The 27,979-nt window shown below is 37.8% G+C and overlaps 1 protein-coding gene across 1 annotated transcript; it reads left to right on the forward strand.

Annotated features, from left to right (window-relative positions):
* The first annotated feature begins 7,705 nt into the window (after positions 1-7,705).
* Positions 7,706-27,979, forward strand: LOC124164171. The gene is made up of 8 exons (XM_046541373.1): positions 7,706-8,025; positions 8,136-8,259; positions 20,031-20,221; positions 21,008-21,178; positions 21,784-21,940; positions 24,551-24,735; positions 27,239-27,350; positions 27,786-27,979. Exons 2-8 carry the CDS (start codon positions 8,155-8,157, stop codon positions 27,846-27,848), a joined length of 984 nt encoding a protein of 327 aa, XP_046397329.1. The 5' UTR covers positions 7,706-8,025; positions 8,136-8,154; the 3' UTR covers positions 27,849-27,979.

A 27,979-nucleotide genomic window follows, 5' to 3' on the forward strand; every position in this document is an offset into this window, starting at 1 on the left:
GTAGGGTAGACCGCGGAGGTGATGGATGCTCCTTTGCACAGCCGGAAAATTGGAATGTTCGTTGGACGGAAGTCCAAGAATGTGTTTGTTAAACATTTAAGAGAACGTTTTGCAAATAATGAGTAGAATTAACTATCGGCAGAGGTCGTTTATACCATCTTAAACGATACACTGGCCTAGTTGTCGGCCTATGTGACGATGAGGGTAAGTCCTTGCTAGCCATTCACCTAAATAATACCCTACGAGCCACCTCTAGGACGTTTGGCAGAGGGTGATCAATCACCAGCATGCAATAGGATTCCACCACACGGAGATAAAAATGTAACGCATACTAGCAAATTGTACTTCCACATTCATGCAGAAGCAAAACTAGCCAACTACTCATTGAGGCAATCTGTCAATGAAGCTAGAAAACACAAAACATGCTGTAAGAAATACTAAGAAAACTCACAATCGTGCATTAAGGAAAAGATATAGATAAGTTAGTTGGCTAAACTACAAGTCGACTAACCCATTAGTGAGTTCAAGTACTGCCGTTATGGTCTCCTATTGATCGTGGAAAAATTACATTCTAAATCTGTCTTACAGTCTATCCCTCTTATTTTATTTATATAATCTGATCTCCGATAGTATATTGGCGTTCGTAAGATATGCCTAACTTCATCGAAAAATACAAAGCTCTTGAACTTACCAAATGGGTTTAGTCTTATTTTTCACTCTTCGGTCTGATAGAGATTCTAAAACTGAAAATCGCGGGTTAGAGCCCCATCTGTCTAGTTTGTCCCTATCCTTGGCATGGATGTGTGTGATTGTGCTAATTGTTGTTTTTGGATTCCCAAATGTAAAGGCACATTGTGCAGTATTCGGGGGAAATTTGAAATAATTAAAAAAATACTCAGACGTGACTTATTTTATCGTATTGCTGGTAGCGAAAATGCATGGCTTCGGTAAACAAAAGTAAGACGGAATCGTTTGAAAGCAAGAACTTCTGAAGCAAAAGTGAATAGACAATGAGGAAATGGATGGAAAGGAATGGCATGAAATTGGAAGTGATGGAAATAACGATCTATTGCCAGAAAGGCATTAATAGAATGGCTTGGAGAGACTGTTGACGCCGGTCTTGGGACATTTACTAAGATGAAAGTAATAAAAATTCGCGGTAAAACTACTCACTGCTGATTTTCGCAGTTTATCGCTTTGCTACAATAACCGTCACTTGATTTATTGAATATTAGCACCAAAATGAATGCAACTCCAATTTAATTTATCACAGCTTGAAAATGAAATCGCCACACAATCGTATTCAAATAGGTAAATTTAATATTTTCAAAAGTACCCCTAAGAGCTAAATGTAAAGTAATTAAATATTACAAATATTTTAGCGTCAGCAATTCTCACAGCTATAGCGCTTGTCCGATTAAAGTAATAAAAATTTATTTTGTTCACCTATTATACGGTTTTATTTTTATTGCTGATATAATCGGGAAAGATTAAATGGTGCTTGGATTAAGTATTTCACATTGGATATGGGCCCAGAAGAACAGTGAAAAAGTCAAGTCGGTGTTGAAGTAGTTATTTAAGTAAAATTACATAAATAAAAAATAAATTGCAAAAGTAAAATTCAACTGGAGACACTGCCAGCTGTAAATCTTTCAACTTCGACGGTACAAGCGCTCATAATTCGCTCGCTCATCTGGGAGCCGACCAATATGACTGCGATTGACGGTAGCCTGAGCATAAGCGCTCATCTCAAAATCCCTAAAACAAGCCTTTACTGTTTTTAAGCCCACTCAGTGGTTAATTGGTTAATTTAATTCATTGCCGAAATTGATAGAGCACTTATTCCTGTGGCGAAGCATCTCATTTAAACTGCATTCAAATGCAAACTGCATGTTTGGAATGAACGAAACGAGGTGCGAAAAAGCGCCATATGAATTGACTCCCTCTAAAATCGTCTAAAACCCAGAAATATTTTGCGAAATACTCTATTTTACGTCTATTATAATGTTACCAACTGCCTCTATGCCTATACTTATAAGGGGCATTAGGGGTAAAATACCGATGGAAATTTGAACATCGCGGGGATATTTAACAGCATCAGAGTCATTTTGGCATCCATTAATTCTCACCTTGTAACAGTCAAAAAGGCTAGAATTCAAGAACTGTTTGGTATTCCCAGCATTCAATTTTAGTGGCTTAGGTATCACCGGAAAAATCGGTCTGTAAGGAACAAACTGCAGTCAAAATTTGTAAAAACTGGCAGAGTGACCAGAAAAGGCCGAAGACCTTTGCCGGGGGTGTCTGTGGGTGAAAAGCCTCCCCAGTGAGCGAAAACGAGATCGCATATGAAAGTCGGACTTTGCGTTTCCGTAGCTACCTTATCAGGGTGGAGTGGAAGAGGGGAGATTGTATGGTCACTGTCGGCTAATGTCAGATAAGTCATGAAAAAAAACTAGAGCAGGATATCATAAAATTTGTTTATATTTTCCTCTTGATGTTTTTATAATTTGAACTAGGAGTTTAAGGCTGCGCATTGATTGGGATATAAGTTTTTGGAGTGATATCATATATTTTTCATGTTTCCTCTCCCCAAACGAGAACATTGCATATACTTGTCTTAATTAATGCTATTTTCTCACACCATATCAGAAATAGAAGAATTTGCTTTCCCCTGAATTTCTATTCATAGTGTTAGAGTGCCTGCTTCTTCAAATCATCAAATTATTCGTGTCAATTTTCATTTAATTATTATCATCTCTTCCTTCTTTGCCTTACATTTGAAATCGTAAAAAATAAATAAAGTATATCGTAATTTCAGGTGTGATAATATTTGGAGTGAAACTTTAAATACCAAAAATGATTGCTTTACTCACAGCTATACTGGAGACTACACTGAAGAAGATTTTTCGACATCATGCAATTCAAAGTCATAAAATAATACTACTGCAATCGAAATAAATTTGATTATCATGTAAACACGTAAATAAAAAAGTGTTCATGATGACACAATCATCAAGTTTCATGAAGATAAAATGGAGGCATACATTTTTTATTTGATTACATGAATTCACACACCAAAGCCTTGAAGGTTCCACTGATTGCCATGCAATATTCCAATATAATAAGGAAACAAGCAGTGGAAAGTATACTAAGTAAACAGGTTAAAGCGACATGTTTCAAATCTAAGGGATATAGAACCTGAAGAATTGACCTAACCCCTTGATAAGTAAAAATACCAGGGATTTTTAAAAGTAAAGTTATGTTTTATGTTGACTTCGGATTACGTCTATCGATCTCCCGCTAACAGCGGATCACGTTGACCAATGTGCTCAGTCACTTCCGTGAAGCTGTGGTTACAGTGGCCTCTAACTTTGGCAAATTACTTCCGCAAGAAACTAGCAAAAGAGTTCATCTCTATGCATACAAATTTGCGCACTAAAATTCTACGAATATTTTCCACATGTCAGTAACATTAAACTGGCCCGTTACACTGAAGTTTCAGATTTTTAAGTGTTTTTTTTTTCGCCAACAGTCCTTTATGATAAACAAGATTGCCTGCCGCTTTAACATTAATATTCGGGGTACCTTTTTAATGGATATTTTCTATTCTCGTTTTTCAAGGCTTCGAAGAATAATGGTAGATTAGGTTGGTGATGACGCGGTTGGGGAAATAACGCCATAAAGGGAAATAATAATCTATAATGGGAGGGTAACAGTTAACCAATTATTGATAATAATAATTGATAGTTCCGATAATAATTGTGAAGTCAAAGAGAATGCTGGAATGAAGGAAAAACTCGAGTGTATCCGGTGAATTGTGCAGTATGCGTTCCGTATTATTTCGCAGATTTCCAGTTTTATTTCGTAGGCATTCCCAATTCACTTCCAAAGTGAAAGCTCCTCTCTGTATGGTTCCTTTGATGAGGTGCGCTCCAAGTAAATTTGTAGAAATAGTTGGTCTCATTAAAACCATTGTCGCAACTGAACTGCTACACGGAATTACTTTTCGGAATATTTAAAGTACACGGGTAAGTTTTCAGTAAGTAAGAAGTACTATATGTATAAAAGCTGTAATGTCTATATTGAGTAATTAAAGCTATCAAAATAGCCAGAGATTAAATTTTTAAGAAGCTTATTAATTTGACTGGAAATCGATTTTCGAAGAGAAAAAAGAAGTTAAGTAGGGAACATTTGGGTCATCATTATTTGTAGCATTAAAAAGGTCCTTTTAGCAACAGATAAATGAAAAAAAGGTTTATAAACGCTAGCTAATGTTTCTACATCAAAATATAATGTGAGACATACCTCGAGTAATTTTAAATGCAAATCACTGTTTGCACTTCATCCTCGTATTTGTTATCATTTAATGACTCTGATAGCTTCCAATTTTTTTTGTGAATGAACGTTAAAATCCCGAAAAAATTGTAAACAAAAATCAATTCATGTCAACGAAATCGGATAACTCAATCAAAGTGAGATTTGAGAGCTAAACACTTGGAACGCTGCCGTAGGTGATGGCAAGGATGGAAGAATAACTGGGAAATATGGATGATGAAATCGAAACGAAAGAGGAGAAAGGAACTCTGAATTGAATTCCTGGTATTTCTCTAGAGGCTGGAAACAAGCGAAAATAATTCCAAAAAATAATTCCCGGGAAAGACCAAAAAATTCCCGGAGATTCCCGCCTTGTATCTCATTTTTCCAATCTTTTTAATGTTTTTTACTTCTTGCATTAAACCGCCAGGAGTTTTTTTTCCAGCGATAATAAAATCATTCGGCCCGATCAGCTTGGATTTATCCGTCAGATCCTCCGTAGAGATTATGTCTAGATCGCCATCAGGTCCTCCGTCTGGCGGAGAAAACAGTCACAGCTTCAACCACCGACTCTCGACGGACGCGGTATTTCCTGATGTCGCGCGAGCGTTTGATAGTGTGTGGCACAGAGAACTCATCTGTAAACATCACCGACGAAAATTCCCTCGTTCCGACATTCTTCTTATCCAACAATGTCTCCACCAGATACAATTCCGAGTTGCCGAAGCAAAACACTATCATCTTCGCGGCCGATGGAAGCAGACAGTGTAGGAACAAATAAGGGAGACCCGGATGATTGGTGCCAGTGTTCTAGCGGCCGGTACTCGGTGAGACAAAATTACATCAGGAATGGTGTCAGGTGAATTTCACGTTGTTGGAGAACACGCATACCCACTTTACACCAATTTCCTCGAGTCATATCAGCGACCGATGCAAGGAGCCAGGGGCGCAGCTAAGAATTAAGGCTAGAAATTAAAATTTTAAGAGAAAATAAAATTGAACATATAAATGTAATTTGAAAAAATGTTGACCAATATGTAAAAGTTCATTATGAAACAAATTTCATATGGCATGAACCCCCCTCATCCTTAAACCTTTTGTGGTCCCACATTGCTAATCAGAGTGAGATTAAATTTCCCTTTTCCAAGAATAACTACAGAAAACTAATGCTATTTTCAACTCCTGGCAAGCATATATAGATGATGCATGTTAGAATCCCTCAATATGACAATATGGGATCCAGATTTCCAGTGAGAGGGTGCAGCTCTGATAACATTTATCATGCATGCATGTAATATGTTGGCCAAGGATGCACCATTCATTCCATGCAATGACTTCATTAAGGCAGATGCCAATCATATGATAGACAATCAGGGCCGGCCCTAGCAGGTGCGGGGCTAGGGGCAAACCTTCAGTGCGGGGCCCTTCACTTAAAATATTAAACTCTATACCCCATCTACGAACTCGAGCATTTTGAATCCCTACCACTCTCTGGCTAAGTATGTGTTCCCCTCCCAAATTCAGACTTCGTAATTACGCCGTTATGATACCATCACGCAGTTGAGTTCAAAATAGTATAATACAAATAAAATTTATAATTATATTTATTCATAAAATTCCTCCCCTTGCCACACTACGCCTTCAACTACCTAGCCGCGCCCGCTCTCACTCATGTCAAGTTCTCTCACTCGTTGTTATCACTCACACGACACAGTACTGTACTGACAAATGTAATTGCACAATAAAAATTACTGCATTATTATTCCTTTTTCATAATATTATTTTTTGTCTAGCACGGACTTAACAATACAGTAATAGTTGAAATTGCGTTTTCAAAACTATCGTATATTTTAATTTTTTTTCACAAACGGGGCGGGGGCCCCGGTCGCCCTGCCCTAAGGCCGGCCCTGCAGACAATAAGACGAGAAACTCATTAAGACACCAAGGAGTCAATTAGTGTCCCTGGGTTTCCAGCTGGGGAGAATGAGAGAAGATGGTGGAACTTTTTTCTCAGTGTCTCCAATTCGGTGGAGAATCCCCAGGCCTCCTATATAATGAAAAAAATGTATCCTTCTCATATAAAAAATTTTATTTCTCAACTGGGTTCCTGAGGCAGTCGTAGTCTCCCCCCCTTATGACCCACACTCAAAGTTGGGTCCTTTGATGATTCCTCAACCTAAAGTATTTGTGGAAAGAGAAAAGTTTAGTGCAAATAACTCAAGTCCACTGTTTATAGAAAACTGAAGAATTTAACTGCTAGAACTTGACTAAATCAGTGGCGCAACTATGGAGAGGGATGAGGGGATAGATCCCCCCCAAAAGCCTCGGAGAAAGAAAAAAATATTTAAAACTTTTGTCTAGTTTTGACATATAATAACTGCATCTGCTTAAAGTTTAATTTATAGCACTAAAATGATGTTAAATGTATTTCTAGGCATGTCATTTTTCAAAAATTTTCCTGGACCCCCCACTGCATGGAGGGGGGTTACCACCCGAGGCCATTCCATCACCCCCCAAATAATATTCCCGGCTACGCCACTGGACCAAATTATCTGTACATACCTGTAAAGCTATAGATAAATAGTGATCGGCAATTTGTGCCACAGTGCATTAATTTACTAATAATATAGTCATTTTTAATGATTAATTATGCATTTAATTCACTAATCACATGTGCACAGCATAATCAATTATATTAATGAATCGGCACATAATCTCAATAAAACTATAGTTATTTATCCTACTATTTTTCTGATATTACTATCACTATATACTAATATTACTATGTACTATCCTCTGGACCTCATATGTACCAGGTTTTGCGAAGTTTCACAGATAAGAAAAATGTCCTCATGGAGTGTGCAGCACCAAATTATACATCACCTAGATTTGATTTGTGAAGCCTCAGTTCCCTGTCATGATATTTTACCCACTACACCACCGGAACGATTGTACTCTAAAGGAATTTCAATGTCCAAATGTAGGTTGTGTTCACGCATCTCAACGAGAGTAAACTCCATGGTAAAACCATATTTCGGAAAAGTCGAGGAATATTTCGTCGTTGAGTCTTACTGCGACGCATGCGACTGAATTACTCCGGAACAAGGGGCTCGTAGTTTGAAAATTCCCGGTTGTAAGGGAACATTGAAGACGGATTCAAGAAGTTCGTGAGATTGCCGCATTCAGACGCCAGCTGTACGTTAATTTTTCCCGTCAGTGTACGTATTAGTCCGCAAGAGATACACTACGAGGTACATATAATCGTTAATTTCTAAATATTTTGATGATATTTTGCTTGAAATATTCTATAAACTCTAAAATAATATAATTTTGTAAAACAACAACAGCGGCACTACGGGCTACGATACCAACCTCACGTCATAACAATTGAATAATTAACACCGCCTGAAGGAATCAAGGAATGAAAACAAGCAATTCTAATATCCGTGAAAACAAGTAATCACAAGATACATTAGCTCTGAGTTACACTGGGGACATTAATTTCGATTATGTTATAATTTCTTTCTGGACTGCACATGGAAATTGATTTGCAAGCTGTCAATTTTTCCATGATATTTTAAATATTTCAAATGTTTCTTTTGTAAATTTTGTTTCTTTTCTTTGGTAAATGCTTCAAATATTTATAATCAAGAACATCATTTACGCGTGATGAGATTTTAGGTTCTCCGTCTGTCATTCTTGTTGAAGTTGGTGAGTGTCTATTTTTATGACATGGTTATAATAGTGATCAATCGTAAATTGTTTCTTGGGGGTTCTTTACTTTCCTGGCCCTTCATTTTAAATCGGCATTTTCTTCATAGGGTGGCTTTCAATCAGAGAATGGCTTCACAGAAAGAAGTAAGTCAGCGTCCTCATCATCAAAGGCAGGAGCTGTGTATTACGAGGGCTAAATATCGTCAAGGAAGAAAATTGACCGCTGTTAAGGTATCTAAAGACACCGTTCTAATAATCGCCCTCTTTTTTCAATCCATTTAGTGCGTGCAAAGGTTTTACAAGGTTCCACTGATGAGCTTTAGGATAGATTGGTGCCATCATAGGACTCCAGTTCGAGAATCACCGTAACTAAAGTAAAATTGCAATAATTAAGCTTGCGGGAGGGCTCTCCGATAACCGAAGTACATAGCAGTATCACGGTGTTTTGATGAAGGCATTAACTGATTTGAGTACTCTTATATTATTTTTTTAAACAGGTGTTGGTAGGCGAGGTCAAAATTTGAAAATTCACCTCAGAATTGAAGTATTTCGTCATGTTGGTAGTGTACTGCTATCATGTATCCTTTATTGTGTATTTAAACCGTATTTTTAATATGCATTTGTACACAGACTTGTCTTGCAATCGTATCTCGATTCTCAGTAACCCTTTATGTAATACATAGGTAAGTGTTAGTCCTCATGCTGTCTAGTCTGCCTTAAACTTAGGTTGGATTAGTTAAGGCATCTTTGTTCACCTTCCTTCTTAGACATTTACCTCATTTTCATCTATATGTCACTCTGCATTGTGAACCCAATTACGATTGCTCTTAATTTCTGTTATGACTAGAGAGTCATTTCATGTCAGTTCATCCATACATGACACCCACCGACTCAGATATGGGTAAAACTCGGCAATTTTCATCTGGAATCATAATGAAAGATTCACTGTATATATTCCACAGTTCACTTAACCGACCCAGGTTTTAACATTACAATATGTTTTTTTCAAAGGTTATTTTGGGCAAAAAAGAGAAACATAATAAAGATGCACTGTGGTATGTTCCACAGAAGTTTACTTAACTGACCCAGGTTTCGATATTATACTATGTCATTTTCAAAGGTCATAGTGTAATGTCGAAACCTGGGTCCGTTGAGTATACTTCTGTGGAACATACAACAGTGTATCTTTTGTTATGTTTCCTGTCACCAAGTTCCACCAAGTATCGCTATCCAGCCTTAAGTTAATTTTCATCGGTCTGTTTAGGGCTGAAACCATGTAAAAAACATTCCTGCTATCTCATCTAGTTTTTTTCAAGTCCATTTGAAGTGTGGGTGCAACTGCAGTTTTTCAACGATTTGGTCTCCTAAGGCATTGCTCCTCCAGAGGTTAATAAATTGTTCCAATCTCATTTTTCATCAAATTCTTATGAAAATTTGCAGGATTATTGTAGAAGGCGTGACTATCCCAAATACTAAAGGATAAATATTCTCAGAGATGCACAAAGGTTAAGAAAAGACTTAGCTGTTTCACAAAATAAAATATATTTGCGACCGGTTTCGATACAGCGTATCATCATCTGGCAATTACAATTCTCAAAATTCATTCCCAAATATGGCGTTAAAAATTCAGTGGAGCTCGCGAGGGCTCTCTGAAATGATTTACTCCCCCCTATATGTCTCCTAGTGTCTTTTGATGTTGTGAATCTGTTCACTAGCGTTCCCAAATGTGCAGCCTTATATCTAGACGAAATTGCTCTAGTGAAAGCCCCACCTTGTAATTGTTGCAGCCACCACCCCTTGTAATTGTTGAGTAATGAGTTGTGCCACCTACTGAAAGTGTGTGTTAACCAAAACTATTTCCAATTCAACAATACGATATATGAACAACCTGACGGCCTCGCCATGGGATCCCCGCTGTCTCCACTCCTTGCTGACATATATATGGACAACTACGAAGAATGTGTTTTCAATTTTAATAGCACCCTTGTGAAAAATGTTTTTCGGTGGCATCGATACGTCAACGACATTTTCTGTGTGTGGACCGGCTCACTAAGACAGTTAGACAACTTGGTGTCATTTTTAAATTCTTTGGACAAAAACATCAAATTCACTAGTGAAGTTGAATGTGAAGGAAGGTTGAATTACTTACATTTAACCATTCAAAATGTAAACCAAAAATGTGAATTCTCAATTTTCAGAAAAAATTGTTACACTGACCAAATAATACACCGCAATTCACGACACCACTTCTCTCACAAACTATCAGCAATACATTGTATGCTTCACAGACTATGTATGATTCCATTGTCGAATTACAACAGGATGAAGGAGCTAAACACAATCAAACTAATTGCATCCAACAATGGGTACTCCGAAGTTCTCATTGACAAACTGTACCACCAAAAACAAAAACGACTCGCACTCAACCTTATTTACAGAGATAGGGGGAAAGATGATGGCACGAAATGGCGTAGAATCCCCTATCTCGGTCGTATATCCAACAGAACCAGAAAATTACTACCAAAAGATCAAGTGAAGGCTGCCTTCTACAGTAGAAATACACTGGGCAAACTGTTGGGTAGTGCCAAGGACAAAATTAGTGCCGGAGAACGCAGCGGAGTATATAAACTCCGTTGTAATGGCTGCAATTCCTGTTACATAGGAAAAACTGGATGGAATTTCAACATCCGGGCCAAGGAACATCGTTCATGTTTTATTAACAACAAAGGAACCTCACACTTTGCCAAACACCTCTTGGATTCCGACCACACAAGCGATTTCGAACCGATAATCCTACATAAAGAAAACAACGGCCCAAGGCTTGACGCACTCGAGCAGTTGGAAATTTTAGAGGGCCAAACCTCACCCAACATAACATTAGTTGACGAGCAATTGTATTCTTACCATTCACCACTTTTCAATGTTTTTTCTGAGAAACCATTACGGATGCCACTCACCACTCCATAACACCCCTCCCTGTATTTCGTCATCATACACCAACCCTCGGCTACCCCGTGCAGAAACCCATCAGCGACTTCCCAAACCTACCTTCCCTTCCCTTAACCCCTCCCCCATTCCCCCCCCTTTCTCCAGATCCACTCCACCACGCCTCTAACGCCTTCAAGCGTATAAATTCGATGTACTGATACTTGTAATTGCCAGATGATGATACGCTGTATCGAAACCGGTCGCAAATATATTTTATTTTGTGAAACAGCGAAGTCTTTTCTTAACCTTTGTGCATCATGAAGGAGTTTCACCATGTTACGCCAACCACCATTGCATTTTTCTCAGAGATATTGGAAATTCTCCAACCTCGTTTCATAAGATATTAGAAAATTTTATGCCAAATTCATGGATCTATAAAACCTCAAATTTTGACCATGGGCACATTAAACCATTTATGAATCAAGACCGGCTGTACTGATTTGAATAATTTTTGATATTATTATTATTATAGTATTCTACCGATTAAGGTAGGTTTCCATGGAGTACTCAAGAAGTGATCTGGGAGCCTCCCTTTCCTTCCAGCACTGCCTTCTTTAATTCACAGTAAGGCCTACTCTCTTTCAATCTATCTAAAAATCCTATTCTTTTCCTTCCCCTCCCTCGTTTCCCTATTATTCTACCCTCTAACACCATTTTCAACATCCCCTCACCACTAAGCACTAACTCCATCCATACCTTCTGTCTCCTCCGTATCTCATCTAAAAGCTGCCTCTCCTCGCCAACCATATCCAGCACTTCGTCGTTCCTTTTCCTCTCCGTCCATTTCACCCTCTCCATTCTTCTCCATACCCACATCTCGAATGCCACCAATCTTCTCTCGTCTTCTTTCCTCAGTGTCCACGTTTCCGCACCATAGAGAGCTACACTCCAGATCAAACTCTTCACTAACCTTTTCTTTAAACTCTTACATAACGATCCTCTTAGAAGCTCCTTCATGTTCACGAACGCCTCCTTTGCTAATGCAATTCTCTTCCTGAAGTCCTTACTACTGTGTCCGTTTTCCTCTAACGTACTGCCTAAATAGTTGAATTGCTCAACCTGCTCAAGTTTTTCACTTCCCACCTATATCTTGAGTCTCACATTCCTCGCTCGTGATGCTTTACAAAACCGCATAACCTTAGTTTTCTTGTGATTAATCCTCATCCCATACTCCTCGCAACGCTCGTATAACGCATCCACTAGAGCCTGAAGCCCCCTCGATGACTGGCTAATCAGCGCCTGATCATCCGCGAATCTCACTGATTTGAACATCATTCCTCCCACTTTTATTCCAGCTTCTAACTCATCCCACGCTTCCTTTACCATCTCTTCAGCATACACGTTAAAGAGCAGCGGCGATAGAGGACAGCCTTGCCTCACACCTTGCCCAATGCTTGCCCACCCAGATTCTCCGTCTGCTACCCTCACTTGCGCAGTCTGGGCCATATACAGATTATGAATCAGTCGTCTTTCCCTCCAATCTACACCTATTCTCTTGAGAATATCCATTAACTTTACCCAGTTCACCCTATCAAACGCTTTCTCAAAATCCACGAAACACGCATATACGTCCTGGTCATATACTAGGTTCCTCTCGACAAGGGACCTCATTATTGCTATTGCATCACGAGTTGACTTCCCTTTTCTGAAACCAAATTGATCTTCGCCCAAATACTCGTTTGCCCTCGCCTCCATTCGTCTGTTCAATATCCTCAGCACCACTTTCGCCGCATGCGATATTAAGCTGATAGTCCTATAATCTCCGCATTCCACAGCTTTCTTCTTTTTTGGAAGCGGAATTAAAACCGTCCTCACGAAATCCTCCGGCCAACATCCCTCTTCATAGATCCTGCGCACTAGTTCGAGAAACCTTTTCTTACCTTCCTTCCCTAGATTCTTCAGAAGCTCGCACGGGATATTGTCCACGTCTACTGCTTTCCTAGCCTTCATATCACGAAGTGCTCTCTCTATTTCCAAATCTAATATGTCCGGCCCAAGATTATCCTTCTCCACTGCACTTTCCTCTAGAGTCAATCTCTCTGGTCTGTTCATTCCGTCATACAGGTCCTCCACGTATTCCTTCCATCTACTCTGTACCTCTGCTCGCTCGGTTAGCATCCTCCCATCTTTAGCCTTAATTTTACACATGGCTTGTCCTCTTTTGCCGCCCGATAGCGACTTAACTTTGGCGTACAACGCGCCTACTTCTCCATCCTTTTGGAACTTTTCCATTTCCTCACACTGTCTTTTCCACCAAGCCTCCCTTGCCCTCTTAGTTTCACGCCGTAATCGATTATTCAGTTCCCTATACATTCTTTTTCCCTGTTCTGTGTCCACGTTCTTCCACTTCCTCCTCTCCTCCATTTCCCTTATCATATTCTCCGTTATCCACGGCTTCTTTATCCTTCTACTGTCAACGTAACCAATTGACTTCTCCGCCGCTTTGACTATTCCCGTTTTAATATTATCCCATCTTTCCTCAACAGTCTTAGTACTTTCAATCTCCCGTATACTAATGTCCACTAGTTCCTGATATTCTCTCCTCATACTCCCCTTCAGGGCTTCTACGTTCCATTTCTACGCCTTCCTAACTTTCATAAGTCTTTTGAATCTTACGTTGCATTTCATGAGCACTAGATTGTGGTCCGAATCCGCATCCGCTGCAGGGAAGCTGCGCAAGTTTTTCACACTATTCCTAAACCTCTGTCTTACCATAATGTAGTCTATTTGATATCTCCCCACATCCCCTGGACTTTTCCATGTGTACCTTCGCCCTTTATGATGATTGAACCACGTGTTTGTGATGAATAATTTGTTTCTCCTACAAAATTCTGCTGCTTTCTCTCCCCTGTCGTTTCGTATTCCTAGACCAAAATCTCCTATTTCGTGCCCATCCCTCCCTTCCCCGACTGAGGCATTCCATTCCCCCATCACTACCAGATTTTTCTTACCCGGTGTGTCTCTAGTTATTTCCTTGAGCTGTTCATACACCTCATCTACTTCTTCTTCCCTATGATTGCTAGTGGGCATGTAAACTTGGACCACCAGAAGGTTGGTGGGCCGCGCCTCAATTTCTACCACCAGAATCCTATCACTTACCTGATCTATAACTACCACACGCTTACCCATCTTCCCGTTTAATACTAAAGCTACCCCTTGCTGGCTTTCTTCCCCTCCACTATATATAACCCTATACCCATCACTCCAACAGTCCCCCCATCCCTCCACCTCACCTCGCATAATCCTAAGATATCTATCCTCCCTTTATCCATTTCCTTTTTGATATTTTCTAACTTCCCCGCCATCATCAAAGTCCTCACATTTCACGTCCCTACATTTATAGCTGACTTTTTCTTCTTCTCCATCTTCTTGGTCTTCTTTTCTTCCTTCTTCATTGCTGCTGATGCTGATGATGATGATAACTCTCTGCAAGGATTTCGCATGTTGACGACCCCGAGGACCTTGCCGACCTCGCTGCCGTGCCCGACACCCGCCCTTTGCGGACGTGTCCCAGGCAATGAGATTCCGAGGCTCATTTGGTTTTACTCCATGTTTTCAGGGAAGAGATAGTTGGTAGGGTTTCCCACTTCCATTCCAACAGTGTTTTTCATGTGACACCATCACGTGGACTACCTTTCCTCTGGCTCCTGCCCTTCGACCTATCTGGCATGGGTGGCCCTACCGGGAATAATTTAGAATTAATCCCGCCAGTGCAGCTCTAGGGGTCATAGGAACACGCAAGCCTTTCCACCGCGACAAGGTTGTAGCCCAAGGGAAAAGAATTTTGACATAAAATAAAAAAATCAATAAAACTACAAAAAATAAATACATATTACTATTTCTTGTTAGAAAGAAGACATTTTCTTTCTCAATCTACACTGGGGTAGACCGAGAAACGTTTACGTGGATTTATTTTCGATGTATTTTATAATTTTCATGTTTTAACTTTGGAAATTTTATAAATTATGGTCTTACAGAGCAGTTAACAAATTCAAAATTTTACTCATACAGTTGTTAGCCTATGTGTGTTTTTAGTGGTAAAAAAAATATTTTTAGGTCCAAGTCTGACACATAAACTTTCCCCTTTCTTGGGGCAAGTTTATGCAATGCTAGACCGAAGCTTGACTGATGCTCAAAATCTCTTGGGAACAGCCCCTAGGAAACAGCATTAATTTGTCATGAAATGTGGCATATCAGTTTTTCTTTACCGATTTGATTTAAGCCCTTTTATAAAGTTTACTATTGAAGTACTTCAGTAGTATTAGGTAATTAAAAAAAATTTAATTGTGTTAGTAATGCTGTACAATATTAATCCGTTCCAGCGGATGGATCTTAAAGTTGGCTTCGTTGAATGTCCTGTCTTAAATCGGCTGATAAACTTTGGTTGGAGTAGTTAAGGCATCTTATGTTCTCCTCCCTTCCTAGACCTTTACCTCATTTTCAACTATCTGTCATTGTACCTTGTGAACCCTGTCCTATAGTGAATTGGCCTTACTTCTGCACAAAGAATTGGTTTTTAGAGCGTCAGTGTATAAAAACTTTGATATGTTAAGTTTTTGATGGAAAATGAGGTGTGAAATTACATAATTGATGACATATTGTGTAAGTGGAAGGTGAAATTTTGAATTTTAAAAAGTGTGTGCAAAATCAGCTCAGATTTTGTGACAAATCCATCGTCAGTGGAACCCATCCATCTTAGTTAAGTGGAGTGTTTCCTTTATACATAATTAAAGTGTCGAATTACATAAAAGGAAATTTAATTGGCATTTACAAAGTTAATTGTGAATCATGCAACATGAGTTACATCGGTCAAACAGGCAGAAGTTTCATTCCATTTCATTTCATCATTGAAAGAACAGAAGGTGCTGCAAAAATGGGGATGAAGTGTCACTTCTCGCCAAACAGTTACTACAGGCTTTGTATTGTTGTCATTTTCAACCTGAAATTCTACATTTCGAAAGTAAGGGCACAAGGCGATGTTTTAGAGCAATTCGAAATTGTACAGAGTGATATGAATATGCTCATGAATGAACAAGTGTTTTTCACCCACTAACCTCTCCTGAAGATACCCTTCCCGAAAACAAATGGTCAAATTCTTTCTTCACCCACGCCTTAACTGACCCCAACATCCACAGGGTGTTTCCCATCTGCCCACCCTCTCTCCGTGTTGTGTTTGACTATTTTCTTTTGCTGGCAATTTCCTCCCCCCACTAACTTTCACTCCTTTGTGGCGTTACGTCGTTAAATCTTGAAGATTGTGCACGTAAGCCCCAGACATAGGGAACTCCAATCGTCGGTCACAAACTGGTTCAGGAGAAGACTCCACAAACAAGAAATCAGCACACAAGAAACAACTGTCAAAAAAATTTACGAGTTATTTTCAATCAATATCTGTTTGAATCAGAAGTATTCAAAATCAGAATTATTACAGAAAACAACGATGATAACTAATGATCCCATAGGAAACATTACCAAACTAAGTACAAGCTGTATAATTTTGCTAAAATCACCCATGTCAGTCACGGCATCCGTCTACCACGAGCCCCCGAGCAAAAAGAGGCCTTGCATACTCTGAGATGTGTCAGGGTGGAGGAGAGGGATTTTGCCAAGGAGTGGAGAGGTAAAAAGGGCAATGTTCAATCAGCTGCGAATCTGCCCCCAAAAATCGCCCCTGTTGACTCGCAGCTCTGCCAAGCATCAATCATCCCCACCGGGGAAGGAGGGGGGAATAGCGTGCAGGCCGGAATTTTCCCCTCAATCTTCTGGGTTGGAGACATTACCGGGAAATTCATTGGAATTCATGGAGGGGAGAGACATAGTGGGGTGAGGTGTTGGAGGGAGAGAGAGTTGTGATAGGACTATGGTAATACTTCTCACTCCAAACTGCATACTTGTGCTTCAGCACCCATTTCCCCTTGATTGCCAAGGAGTAGGTATTCCTCCGCAGGACTCCCTATATAAGTCTTGCTCTCCGGGTATGGCTGGTTCAGAGGCTGATTTCGGAGGCTGATTATGGAGGCTGATTATCGGAGGCAGAGTTTCGGAGACAAGAGTTTCCTAGAGTTAGAGTCTCTGAGCCTTTGTGCAAAAATCCTTTGTGCGAAAAACCGTAGTGCGAAAAGTCCTTAGTGGGAGAAGTTCTGCGGATAAGTTTGGAGGAACTTCTGGGGGGGGGAACTAAAAAATGCCACACCTTCTCAGCTAACCCAAAGGGACTCCTCACCCCCGCCTCTTGTCCTGCGTCGGTACTTACTCCTCTCCCTTTCTAAAGACACGCGGCCTCTCTTTTTACCCTAACCCCCCCCTTTTTTCACTCTTCTCAACCCCCTCCTCCCGTTTTTCTATGGTTCTTCCCCACGTGTCGTCATTTTACAGTTATGACTGGAGTCCGCGTTCCAACGTGGGTTCTCCACATCCCGTAGTTGTATCTTTCCAACTGTCTCTACTCTGTACGCCCGTTCCAACCCCCTTCCTCAAAGATGTCAAATCCTCCCCTCCTTTCTCAAGGGTATAAAAGATATTTTCAAATGTTTTTGAAGTGCCTTGTACCAGATGATGGCTCAGTGAGCCGAAACGCGTTGTAGGCATTAAAAATTCTTGTGGAAAAGTGCTACGATCTTTTATTTATTTAAATAAAAGGTGTCACATTATGCAAGTCATTGCTGTAAACAAAATCTGTGAAATTTGAAATTTTTAAAAGTGCATGGAAAATCAGCTCATATCGCGCATGGAATCCATCATCTGTTGAAACCATCATAGTGCAGGGTGTATATCCTCTGTTAAATGTGTACTCATATGCAACCAATATTTAATACAGATAGATTAAGATTTTTAATTGGCACAGAAGCCAATACAAGAAATGTAAGCCTTTTTTAAGTTTTCCTACAACTACCAGACCGGGCCCTGTGCCTGAGTTGCAAAACAAAAGAAATGAATGACATAAATTACTATGTGCTCCAACAACATGTGCAGGGCCAGTTTTCGATTCATATTCATAAAATGAAGTTCTATTTAATACTGTCTGGGAGCTTTGTATATGATGCATTATGGTCTTTTTGACCATTCCTCTTTCAGATAAAGATTTAGACCTTCCTGTTTTACATGAATAGTGCCACCCTCCTCCCACCTGTCAGCAAAAGTAAGTACATTTATACCCACCCTTTGTTATGGGTGCTAATGCAATAGGGAAGGTGGAAGGGAAGAAGGGCAAGGTACAGCCCTGAATGAGTTACATAGGATAGGCTATAAAGGATGTGAAAGAGAAGGAATATGAACGTCGCAATGAAAAGGCTAGCGGAGAGGAGAGAGGAATGGAGAGCTGCGTCGAACCAATCTTCGTATTGTTGACTAATGATGATGATGTAATACTTGATTATCCCCGTAAGAAATCAAAATTATTTTTAGACCTCACCTATGAGACAAATTGGTGTTGAGAAATCTAAAATGTAGCACACCCCTTCAAAGTTTACAAAATTTCATGCCTATCTTCTGCTAAGGTGTGTATCAAGGTAATTGGATGAAATACCAAAGCAGGGGTATAAGAACATCCATTGGTCAGTTCAATGCAAGATTGAATTGAAAGCCGGCAATATTTGTTCTTGTCTAGGTCATCAAATTGTCCTCTAAAATACGAGATCATTTGCCAGGATCATCAGATTCAAACTGCTTCTTTAATGAGAGGTCATGAAGATGTAAACAGAAATCTAATATCAATGGGGATGGTGGCCTTCAAATAAACCCTACATTGATGACTGCATTAAGTGAACTTTTAACCAAACTTTTCCAACCTTCCAATTTTCCGTCATTCAATTCCCTTTTCACTACACTAGCCAGGATTATTTATTCTTATTCTTAGCTTGTGAAGCCAAAGGTCTGCAGTTCAATTCCTGGTTGAAAGGAATTTTTACGAAATCCTTATCCCTTAAATTGCTCATTCACAAATTTTCTGGATGATTTGATGGAGTTAGAAGAATAAAGAATTTGGTATTTTTCAATCTGTTTCTTGCTTCTGGAGCTACATATTTGCAAAAAAAGTCTATGGCCATCCAACATTTAGTAGATAAGCTGATCACGTCTCAAACTCATCCTGTGGGGTTCACTCCTTTTCAGCTACTTAGTGGCCTTGTGAATGGGTCTTGTGTGAGTCATTTTTGTTTACACAATTGGGAGAGAGTACAAAAAGTTCTCTCTGAACTAGTAAATGAACCCAGGGTGTCCAGTGTCTGGAAAATTGGTAATTGTGCGTGAATTTTAAGTCCCATGAATTATGCATTAATTATTCATGAATTTTTGCTCCAACTTGGAATTTCAAAAAAATCTTTTATTTCGAATTCATTTCACATAAAATTTTGCCAGTTTAACACCTATTTTCTGGCCTAAAATGTGTTTTTCATAATTTTAAGTATAGTTGCTGAGTAGAATTTTTAAAGCCGCATCGAAACATGGACTGAATTGAAACATGAAGACAACAGAATAGAATGCCAGGTGATGTCAGCATGTACTTATGAGGTCGGAGGAGCTTCTTGGGTCGAATTGAATAAATTTAAATTTTTAATACAATGTGTGTTAATTAACTTACTCCTTTTCCGTGTAAATACATGCATAAATATTATATTATTTAAAAGTATTGAAGTAATTTTGGGTGTTTTAAAATCCGTATCTTTTGCAGTAATTACGTAAGATTAACCTGGAATTTTGTCCAATTTCCTTGGAAAACCGGAAATTATGCATGAATTTTTCCTAATTGATTTGCTGGACATCCTATGAATTAGAACTCCACTGACATCATCAAGATATGAAAATGGAGCTGGGCTACTTTTGGGTTTTCTTATTTTTAAGATACAAAAAAATGATTGAATGGAAAAAAATTATTTTTTGCCATAACATGTCTTTTCCTGCCTGTACCAAATTCTTATTTCGTGTGAGTAAAATGCCGCATTTTTTGACGTGTAGAGTACTGCATACATTGGTACGTGATTCTATTGGATATTAATTTTTATTTTTTTATTACTTAGGTGTACACTGTCAATGATGAATCACCTCACATTTTGGTGTTTGGTGTTCCATCCCTTGGGCTGCAAGATGATCTCAGAAGGGTGTCCTCTAAGTTTGGTGATATCAAGTCGATAGTTGTTGTCCCTGGTTATACAATTGATGAATTCACTGATACCTTCCATATACAGTATTCCAGAATACAATCTGCTAGGTAAGTAGGATGGTTTAGTGTACAGCCAATGTTGATAATTGGTGATTAGAAATAATGATGATCCCTTTCTATTCCAGTTCTGTTTCTGGGAGAAATCTAACTTGAATATTTATCATTCAATAAATTGGTGCAATTTCAATTCAATTTTACTTGGCCCTTAGATTTTACATCACAGAATGACTTATAGTTCATAACTATGACTAATACGTAGCCATATTGAAGTATAGTTATAAATCTGCATACTCAATGTCTGCAGACCCAGGTTTCAGCTGCTTAGTGCCATTTTCTATCTTTCACCATTTTCTACTATAAAATGGTACTGAGCTGTCAAAATCCAGCTCATTTGATATTATGTATATTAAGTGTGAAATATCTTTACATGTTAATACATATTTTTATGGTACTCCAGTATGAAAGTTTGCAACTTCTATGATGTCAACCCTGAAATGATTACTGATTTATGTTTTCAGTTATTCGTTTGCATAGAGCAATACTGCCATTTAATAGTGACACAGGGAAGAATAAATAAAATATTGTCTAATGATAGGAAAATGGTGTGAAAGTTTCTGGGAAAATGCATGGAAAATCAGGGAATAGTATGAATTATGGAATCTTGTTGCAACCCGGAACAAGTGGTGGACTCAGTGGAACATACGATTGATAAAATATGATTTTACTCTTATTTTCGTGTGTTGCTAGTGGACTGTGCTATAGTTATTTTTTGGTAAACAGTTATAAAGAGACTTCACACTGGTCTATGTTACAATCTTTATAATTTTCTTGCAGGCATGCAAAGCGAAAACTCGATGGCCTGTCCTTCTATGGGGGAGTTCTTCATGTGTGTTATGCTCCTGAAATGGAAACCATTGCAGAAACTAGGGCTAAGCTTATCCAGCGCAGAAAAGATGTTGCATGCAGGGTGAATGGAAAGGAACCACAATCATTGATGGGTTCAAGGTTAGTTAATTTGCCAATATCATTTGTATGTGTAATGGTTGGCTTACGGAAAAAATTAGCAAAAAAAATAAATTAAGTACGTGTTGAAAATAACCTCTATGGCAATGGGGCAATTTATGAAAAAAAATAAGCATGTACTAGGGGCTATCCATTATTCTTCAGAGGAACTGAGAGTAAAATGTATTGAAGTATTGAAATGAAGTTCTTTATTAGCTGCCTTGATGACTTTTTTTCGAACAAATTCTTTATTCCATATTATATCCATTTTATCTTTCATCCCGATACGTCTTGAGTTTGAGTTAATAAAACAGTGAAGTATAGTATAAGAAGCCAAAGACTGCAACACAATGCATTCCAAAACACACACTTATTCAAAATTGACCAAATGCCATCCTAATTTTCCTGTTAATTTAGCCAAGTTCCGAGATCATTTTTTTCTATGAATAATAAAAATTGACTAAAGGGTACAAAAACGTGGTTCTCTGCATCATCTAATTCTTTCCACAAAACTTTTCAAGGTAATTATAAGATAAAAAAAAACAATTTTCTAATATCTGGCTGTAATGATTTTTAGGGTCTCTTTTATTTCTTTTTCATTTTGCTAGATCGAAATCATTGAAAGACATGAGAAAAATAAATATTGGAAAGAACCACTGGAAATCAAATCCAAGATTGCAACTTGAAGCCATTGGTCCTGATGCTTGTATCTGGAAAGGTCAACTCATGCCTCATCACCCAAAAATGGGAAAAGGATCAGAAGAGGTAATCCTTATTTTTTTTATTTCACCGGTTTCAATGTAAAGTTGAAGATTGATAATGCGGAATGCTTGGGTCCAGATGCAGTCTGGAATAATGGTATTTCCGGTGAATAGAGCTGTTACCTGGATGTAGGCAACACTGCAATACATAATACGTTTTTTACTTTTTTCATAATATGCGTTGGCATCTTCAGGGATGATACATGGTTGAGTAAAGGTTCAATTAATGAGAAAAACAGTATGGAATTCTAAAATTTTAAGTGTAATGTAAATTGTAAGTGGTGAATGAGGTGATCAATAAACTTTTTCACTCATCTGCATGTGTACAGTAAAACCTCTTTACATCGTAATGGAGGGGACCAAAATTTGGGCAATTTGATGCATGGAGGTTCACCATAGAGAGGTTTCAGTGATAGGCACCATTTTTTCATATCCTTTGGAAATGAAAGGCACTACTGTCTTTTAAACCATTATATTTAGGTGTTCAAACAAACATGCATGCATTAGTGAACATATATTTATTATTTAATAATTACAGAAAGCGAGCGCTTTTGCATGATTCTTACCATGATTCGAGAGAAAACGATGTGGTCTATTAATTCAACTGTCACTTAAAATGATTAGGATAGTTGGATACCTTTTTTCTTATTTACTGTTAGGTATGCTCTCATAGGGAACAAAATGGCTACAACTAATTATTAACGTGAAAATTACAGCATATTAAATGTGTATAAGAAAAAATATAAAGGTGAAACATTTATCGCTGAAAATGTCATTCCATGTATGTAATCGCAGCTGCATTAATGGTCTCTAGTTGTCTCGGTACAATATCCAGAGGTAGTTAGGCTGCCTCGGGGGTATCTCCTTGGTATGATAAGTGGAGGTTTTACAAGATAAAGAGGTTCACTACAAAGGTTTGCCCATAAATTTACATGTAAATCTGATGGGACCGTTGGGGTGATATGAAGTATGGAGATTTATGATGTAAAGAGGTTCACCACATAGAGGTTTTACTGTACTTCTTTCTATTACATCATTTTTATTTGATCACATCAAGTTTGGCTAAAATTTTGTGACCAGATGGGCAGAATTCAAGTGAAGGGGGAGGGAAGAGCCTCTAGTGAGGAAACTGTGGAGGGAAGACCAAGCACATGGTCTGAGACAAGTCGCAACGGAGAATGGCAACTTTCACCTACAGCTCCTTGTAACTGTTCTTACTTAAAATTGACCATTGTCGGCATCAAAATGATGTGCCACTGTACTTTTCAAATTTACATCTGGACTTCAGTGCATGCCATAATAATGAATAATACATCATTTTATAGGAAATAATATTCTTAATTCTGATATATTTTTTTGTTTTATGAAAAATTTAAAAAATGTAGGCACGCGAGTGCAATAAATGACTCCGCGCATCATAAAATTAGCCGTTTTGTCAACTTCATGAACTTTGTAACTCCACCTAGAGAAAACTGCTACGTCTACAACATTCATCTTCCACAATAAGTTGTAAACATTAATGTAGATTAACAAAAAGGCTTTTGGGTAATTTTAGAAGGAATATTTTGTTGTAAGATAACGAAAATGTTTAAACACTATCTAGTCCTACATTTTACCCCGAAAGAAAAAATAAAATTCATAGAAACACTTCTTAATTTATTTTCAATTTTTCTATGATCTGAAAATAGATGATTTTTAGGCAGTAAATATTATGTATGGGCATTAAAAAAATAAGCTGTAGCGAACGAAAGCTGCGTTGCCACGTCTTGCGCACGAAACTTTGCTTCCTAGTAACCAGCACTGGTCTGGCGCGGTCCCGTTTGGCAACATGACATTGATAGAAGTTACTGACATTCACAAATATAAATATTGTTATAGATTATGGATCATAGAAAAATTTCAAATAATTTAAGAAGTGTTTCTGTCAATTTTATTTTTTCTTTTGGGGTAAACTGTAGGACTAGATAATGTTTAAACATTTTAGTTATTTTACAACAAAGTATGCATTTTAAAAATATGCAAAAGCCACTTTATTACTCTACATTAATTTTTGCAACATATACTTTAGACTTAGTAGTTTTCCTTAGGCTGAGTTACTAAGTTCATGAAGTTGACAAAACGGCTAATTTTATGGTGTGCGGAGTCATTTGTTGCACTCGCGTGAATATATTTTTTAATTTTTCATAAAATAAATTATAAATTAGAATTGAAAATAAAATTTCCTTTAAAGTGAAAAATTAATCATTATGTATTATGGCATGCACTGAAGTCTTGATATGAATGTGCAAAGTTCAGTGGCACATCATTTTGACGCCGACAGTAGCTCAAGCCCAGAACCAATGTCTGAACCTGGGCCAGGAACAAACCTTTATCTGTTTAATGATGGTATAGACATCAAAACCAGTCAACCACATTAAAGCCTTGTGGAACAGCACGAAGTGTTTTGATGATGTTGAATACATTCCTTAAAGTGATGTCTGAATACTTCAACTTGATGGGTCAGGAAGTTTTAACCAACTAACTTAAAGTTTAGTCTATTTAAAGCAATATGATGGTCTCAATTCTTCATCAATACGTTGTAATCCTTACTATTCCAGTGTTCTCTTTGTTATAGACTGATGCAAATGCTGCAGTGTATGGGCCTGTCCTTCCAGAAGGATTTAAGATAGAATCAGTGCAAAATAGTGAGACAACTGCGACGCCTACTCAAGGGGCATGCTCATATGACTGGACCAGCAAGAACAAGTTTATACCACGGCAGATAGCTGTGAAGAAGCAGATAGTATTTAGACAAAAAAGGTTGGCTCCTTAATAAATTTATGGGTATTTATATAGATAAGCCTATACCTTTTTTCTTATGATGGGTGGATTCGATTCTTTGATTCCTTGATTCTGTGCCAAGAATCGGAATTGAAAATGAGTGTTTACCAAGGTAAAAAATCAATACCAATTCCAGTAGTTCTTCAAACCACAATTTAAGTACGACCATTCTTCTAACAGTCATTTGAATTTTTGGGTCATGTAACGGTAAAAAAAAACTATTTTGAATCAGCAGAATGACAGTTTCTTCCACGCTGTAGTCCCATAGTGCATAAAGATGCATAAGTTTGGTTCTAAAATTTACCTATTATATTTTAATTACATTGTGATAATATGAATGATGCTTTTGTTTACTGATTCTTTCACAGAGTAATAAATTTTTAGGTGATTGTCTCGTTTGCCTGGAATTTTGTGATATTTTTTCTTGGAGCATATTGAATCAGAATCAATGGAATCGGTATTGGTAGAATCAGAATCGAAATATCAGAACCAGAATCGGAATCAGAATGGCTAAAATTTTGGAATCGCCTCATCACTACTTTTTTCCAAATTAAAATTTTGATCTCGAGCACAAAATTTTGCCACAAATATCAGGTACAGATATCAGATTCCTGCATCTCAAAAAGCTTGATAAAAATATTTTTCCTGTTTTTTAGGTATTGAATTATTTCATGCCCTATGTCCATCTATTTAAAGACATGGATGGAGATAAAATTTCAAAGCCATTTTTTTCAGGGATGAATCTATATTAACTTTTTACTTGGTTATAGAAAATCTTGAATATGTACTTCAGTATTCGTGTTACTCAACTATTCAAATTTTGCGTCCCTAATTTTACGGTATAAATTGAGAACTTTTAATATGTATGTAATATTGGTTGTGTAAAGCTAATTTTTCCTAAATTCCTGTGAATCAACTGGCCTTTTGTAAAATATATTTCTTCATTCACGTGGACAAAAATGATTTACCCACTTCAGCTGAAATTGGATACATGTTTAAGTCAATCAATGATATTGGTATTACGTGGTAGTACAAAGCAAAAAAAGTACTGTTCCACTAAAACTTTAATGATGTCTACTAGTTTCAATGGCTTGACATCATTATCAAGTTATCTTTCTGTTTGTCTTGATAATAACCTTAAACGATTGAAACTACATAGTAGACAGTATTAAATTATTTGTGAACCAGTACTTTTATTTGCTTTGTTCTACCATGAAGATACATATACAGTAGATTCCGTTTAATGGGTCCACCGGTTACTTGGGGCAGCCGCTTAATTGGGGCAGATCTTGAAGAACAGAACCCAATAGAGGAACATTCCAGAGTATTCTCCGCTTAATTGGGACAGCATGCCGCTTTATTGGGCCATGAGTCAGCGACATAGACTCCATACTTGTGACGAAATTAAAATTTTTTGTTTTCAGAATACTATTTTTTTTCCTCCTTTGATTTACTCTTATTTTTCACAAATGTTCCTATTCTTGCCCTATTTTGAAAGCTCTTGTTGTTATGTTATCCGCAATAGGATAGGACTTTTCTTTAATAGGACTTAGTAAAAGACATTCATTCAGTGTCGCCCGTGACTGTGAAAAATATTTTTAACAAAAATGTTATAATTCTTAAAAATGATAATAAATTATCTAAACTCGCTGATTTATTAATCAAATTAATAGTTTAATTAACTTATGTTGCATTATAAACATTCTTTAGCCTTCTTTCTATCATTTCAACGTTTGTTTATGTCCATATACAGGATAGTTTGCCTAATTGGGGCATACGCTTAATTTGGGCAAAGTGCACAAGTCCCGATATGTCCCAATTAACCGGAATCTACTGTATTTTTTTGCATGTTATATGCACTCTGGTAACATGGGTAAGGATATGTATGCTCCGTTTTATTGGCTGAGGGGATTGGTATGGCTGACTGCGTGTAGACTGACTACTGGTTTGCTGTTCTAGTTTTAGGTTTGTGGTTTGTCGAGTTGTAGTCTTTAGCTTTTGACTTGGAGATTGAAATTGAGGGAGAGAGCTTGACTTTATGGGACAAGATGTTGTGGACTGTCCGGTATAGTCCACAAATTTCCACAGAGGGGAAAGATGCCTCAGTAGCTTAACTGGCTAAAGTACTCAACCAGAAATCGGGAGATCCGGGTTTGAGTCCAGGTGACGGCGAATGATTTTTTGGAATTTTGGATTCTGTGGAATTTCTGCCCAATTTGTGCATTGCGGGTGACTCCATGAAGTACTCACCATGGCTAGTCCTCGTATACTAAAATTATCATTACCTCAGCTGGTGTGCTATGTCTTGTCTTTGCCACATTCATATGACCAAGCCGGCTCTGTTGTAATTCGATGCCGAATTCATATGGCTATGCTATTCTGGAAGGGTAAACTCTCCAAGGAGTGTAAAACTAGGTTTAAAAAAAGTTGGGGGTCTTCAAAATCCACAACTAGTATTGTAAAAAAACCATTTTCTTTCCAGGGTTTCTGAAGAAGAAGAGCATCTGGCAAAAAAATCAAAGTTAGAGCTTGAATTAGGTGAAGATAAAGCTGTCATTGAAACTCACAGTCGAATTGAAGAGACTCTTAAAGTGGTATGTAATAACTATCTAGTTGTCTTCAGCAATTTTTTACATTAATTTCGTACTTAAAATGAAGAAGATTTAATTTTATGCATTTATACCTGGAAAAAAATATGTATGCTTTACTGCACACTTAGTTGTTGTGCTAATTTGTAATTAAAGCCTTCTTATTAAGCTTACTCTTTGTACAGCTGAGCTCTAACTATTAAGTCAAACCTCAGCAAAATATTCAAAGAAATAATCTCATAATAGGCCGTTTTGCCTTCAAATAGTCACCCACAAGTAGAGTGTAAAAATTCTGGTGAGAATAAATCATTTACTTAACCTGAATATAGGAAAATCCCATTAAGGAAAATAATTTTTCTTCCTTGGAGTTCTAGCACCTCTTAAAATTTAAATACTGAGAAATGTAATTTTCGAGAAAATTAAAATACTTAATTTTTTCAGGTTGCAGTTCCAAACACAGAAGTTAAATTGTCACAAAGTGAGAGTTTCTTGAATATGGATTGAAAAATCGTGATGGAGTAGTAATGATTAATGCTACTAATTGTAAATAATGATCTGTAAACTACTGTGTACATATTTGTATGTAAGTTATATATGTATAAGTACCATAGAAGATGAACAAAGACTTATTTTTG

This window comes from Ischnura elegans, chromosome 8, assembly GCF_921293095.1.
Source record: "Ischnura elegans chromosome 8, ioIscEleg1.1, whole genome shotgun sequence".
Lineage (NCBI taxonomy): Eukaryota > Metazoa > Arthropoda > Insecta > Odonata > Coenagrionidae > Ischnura > Ischnura elegans.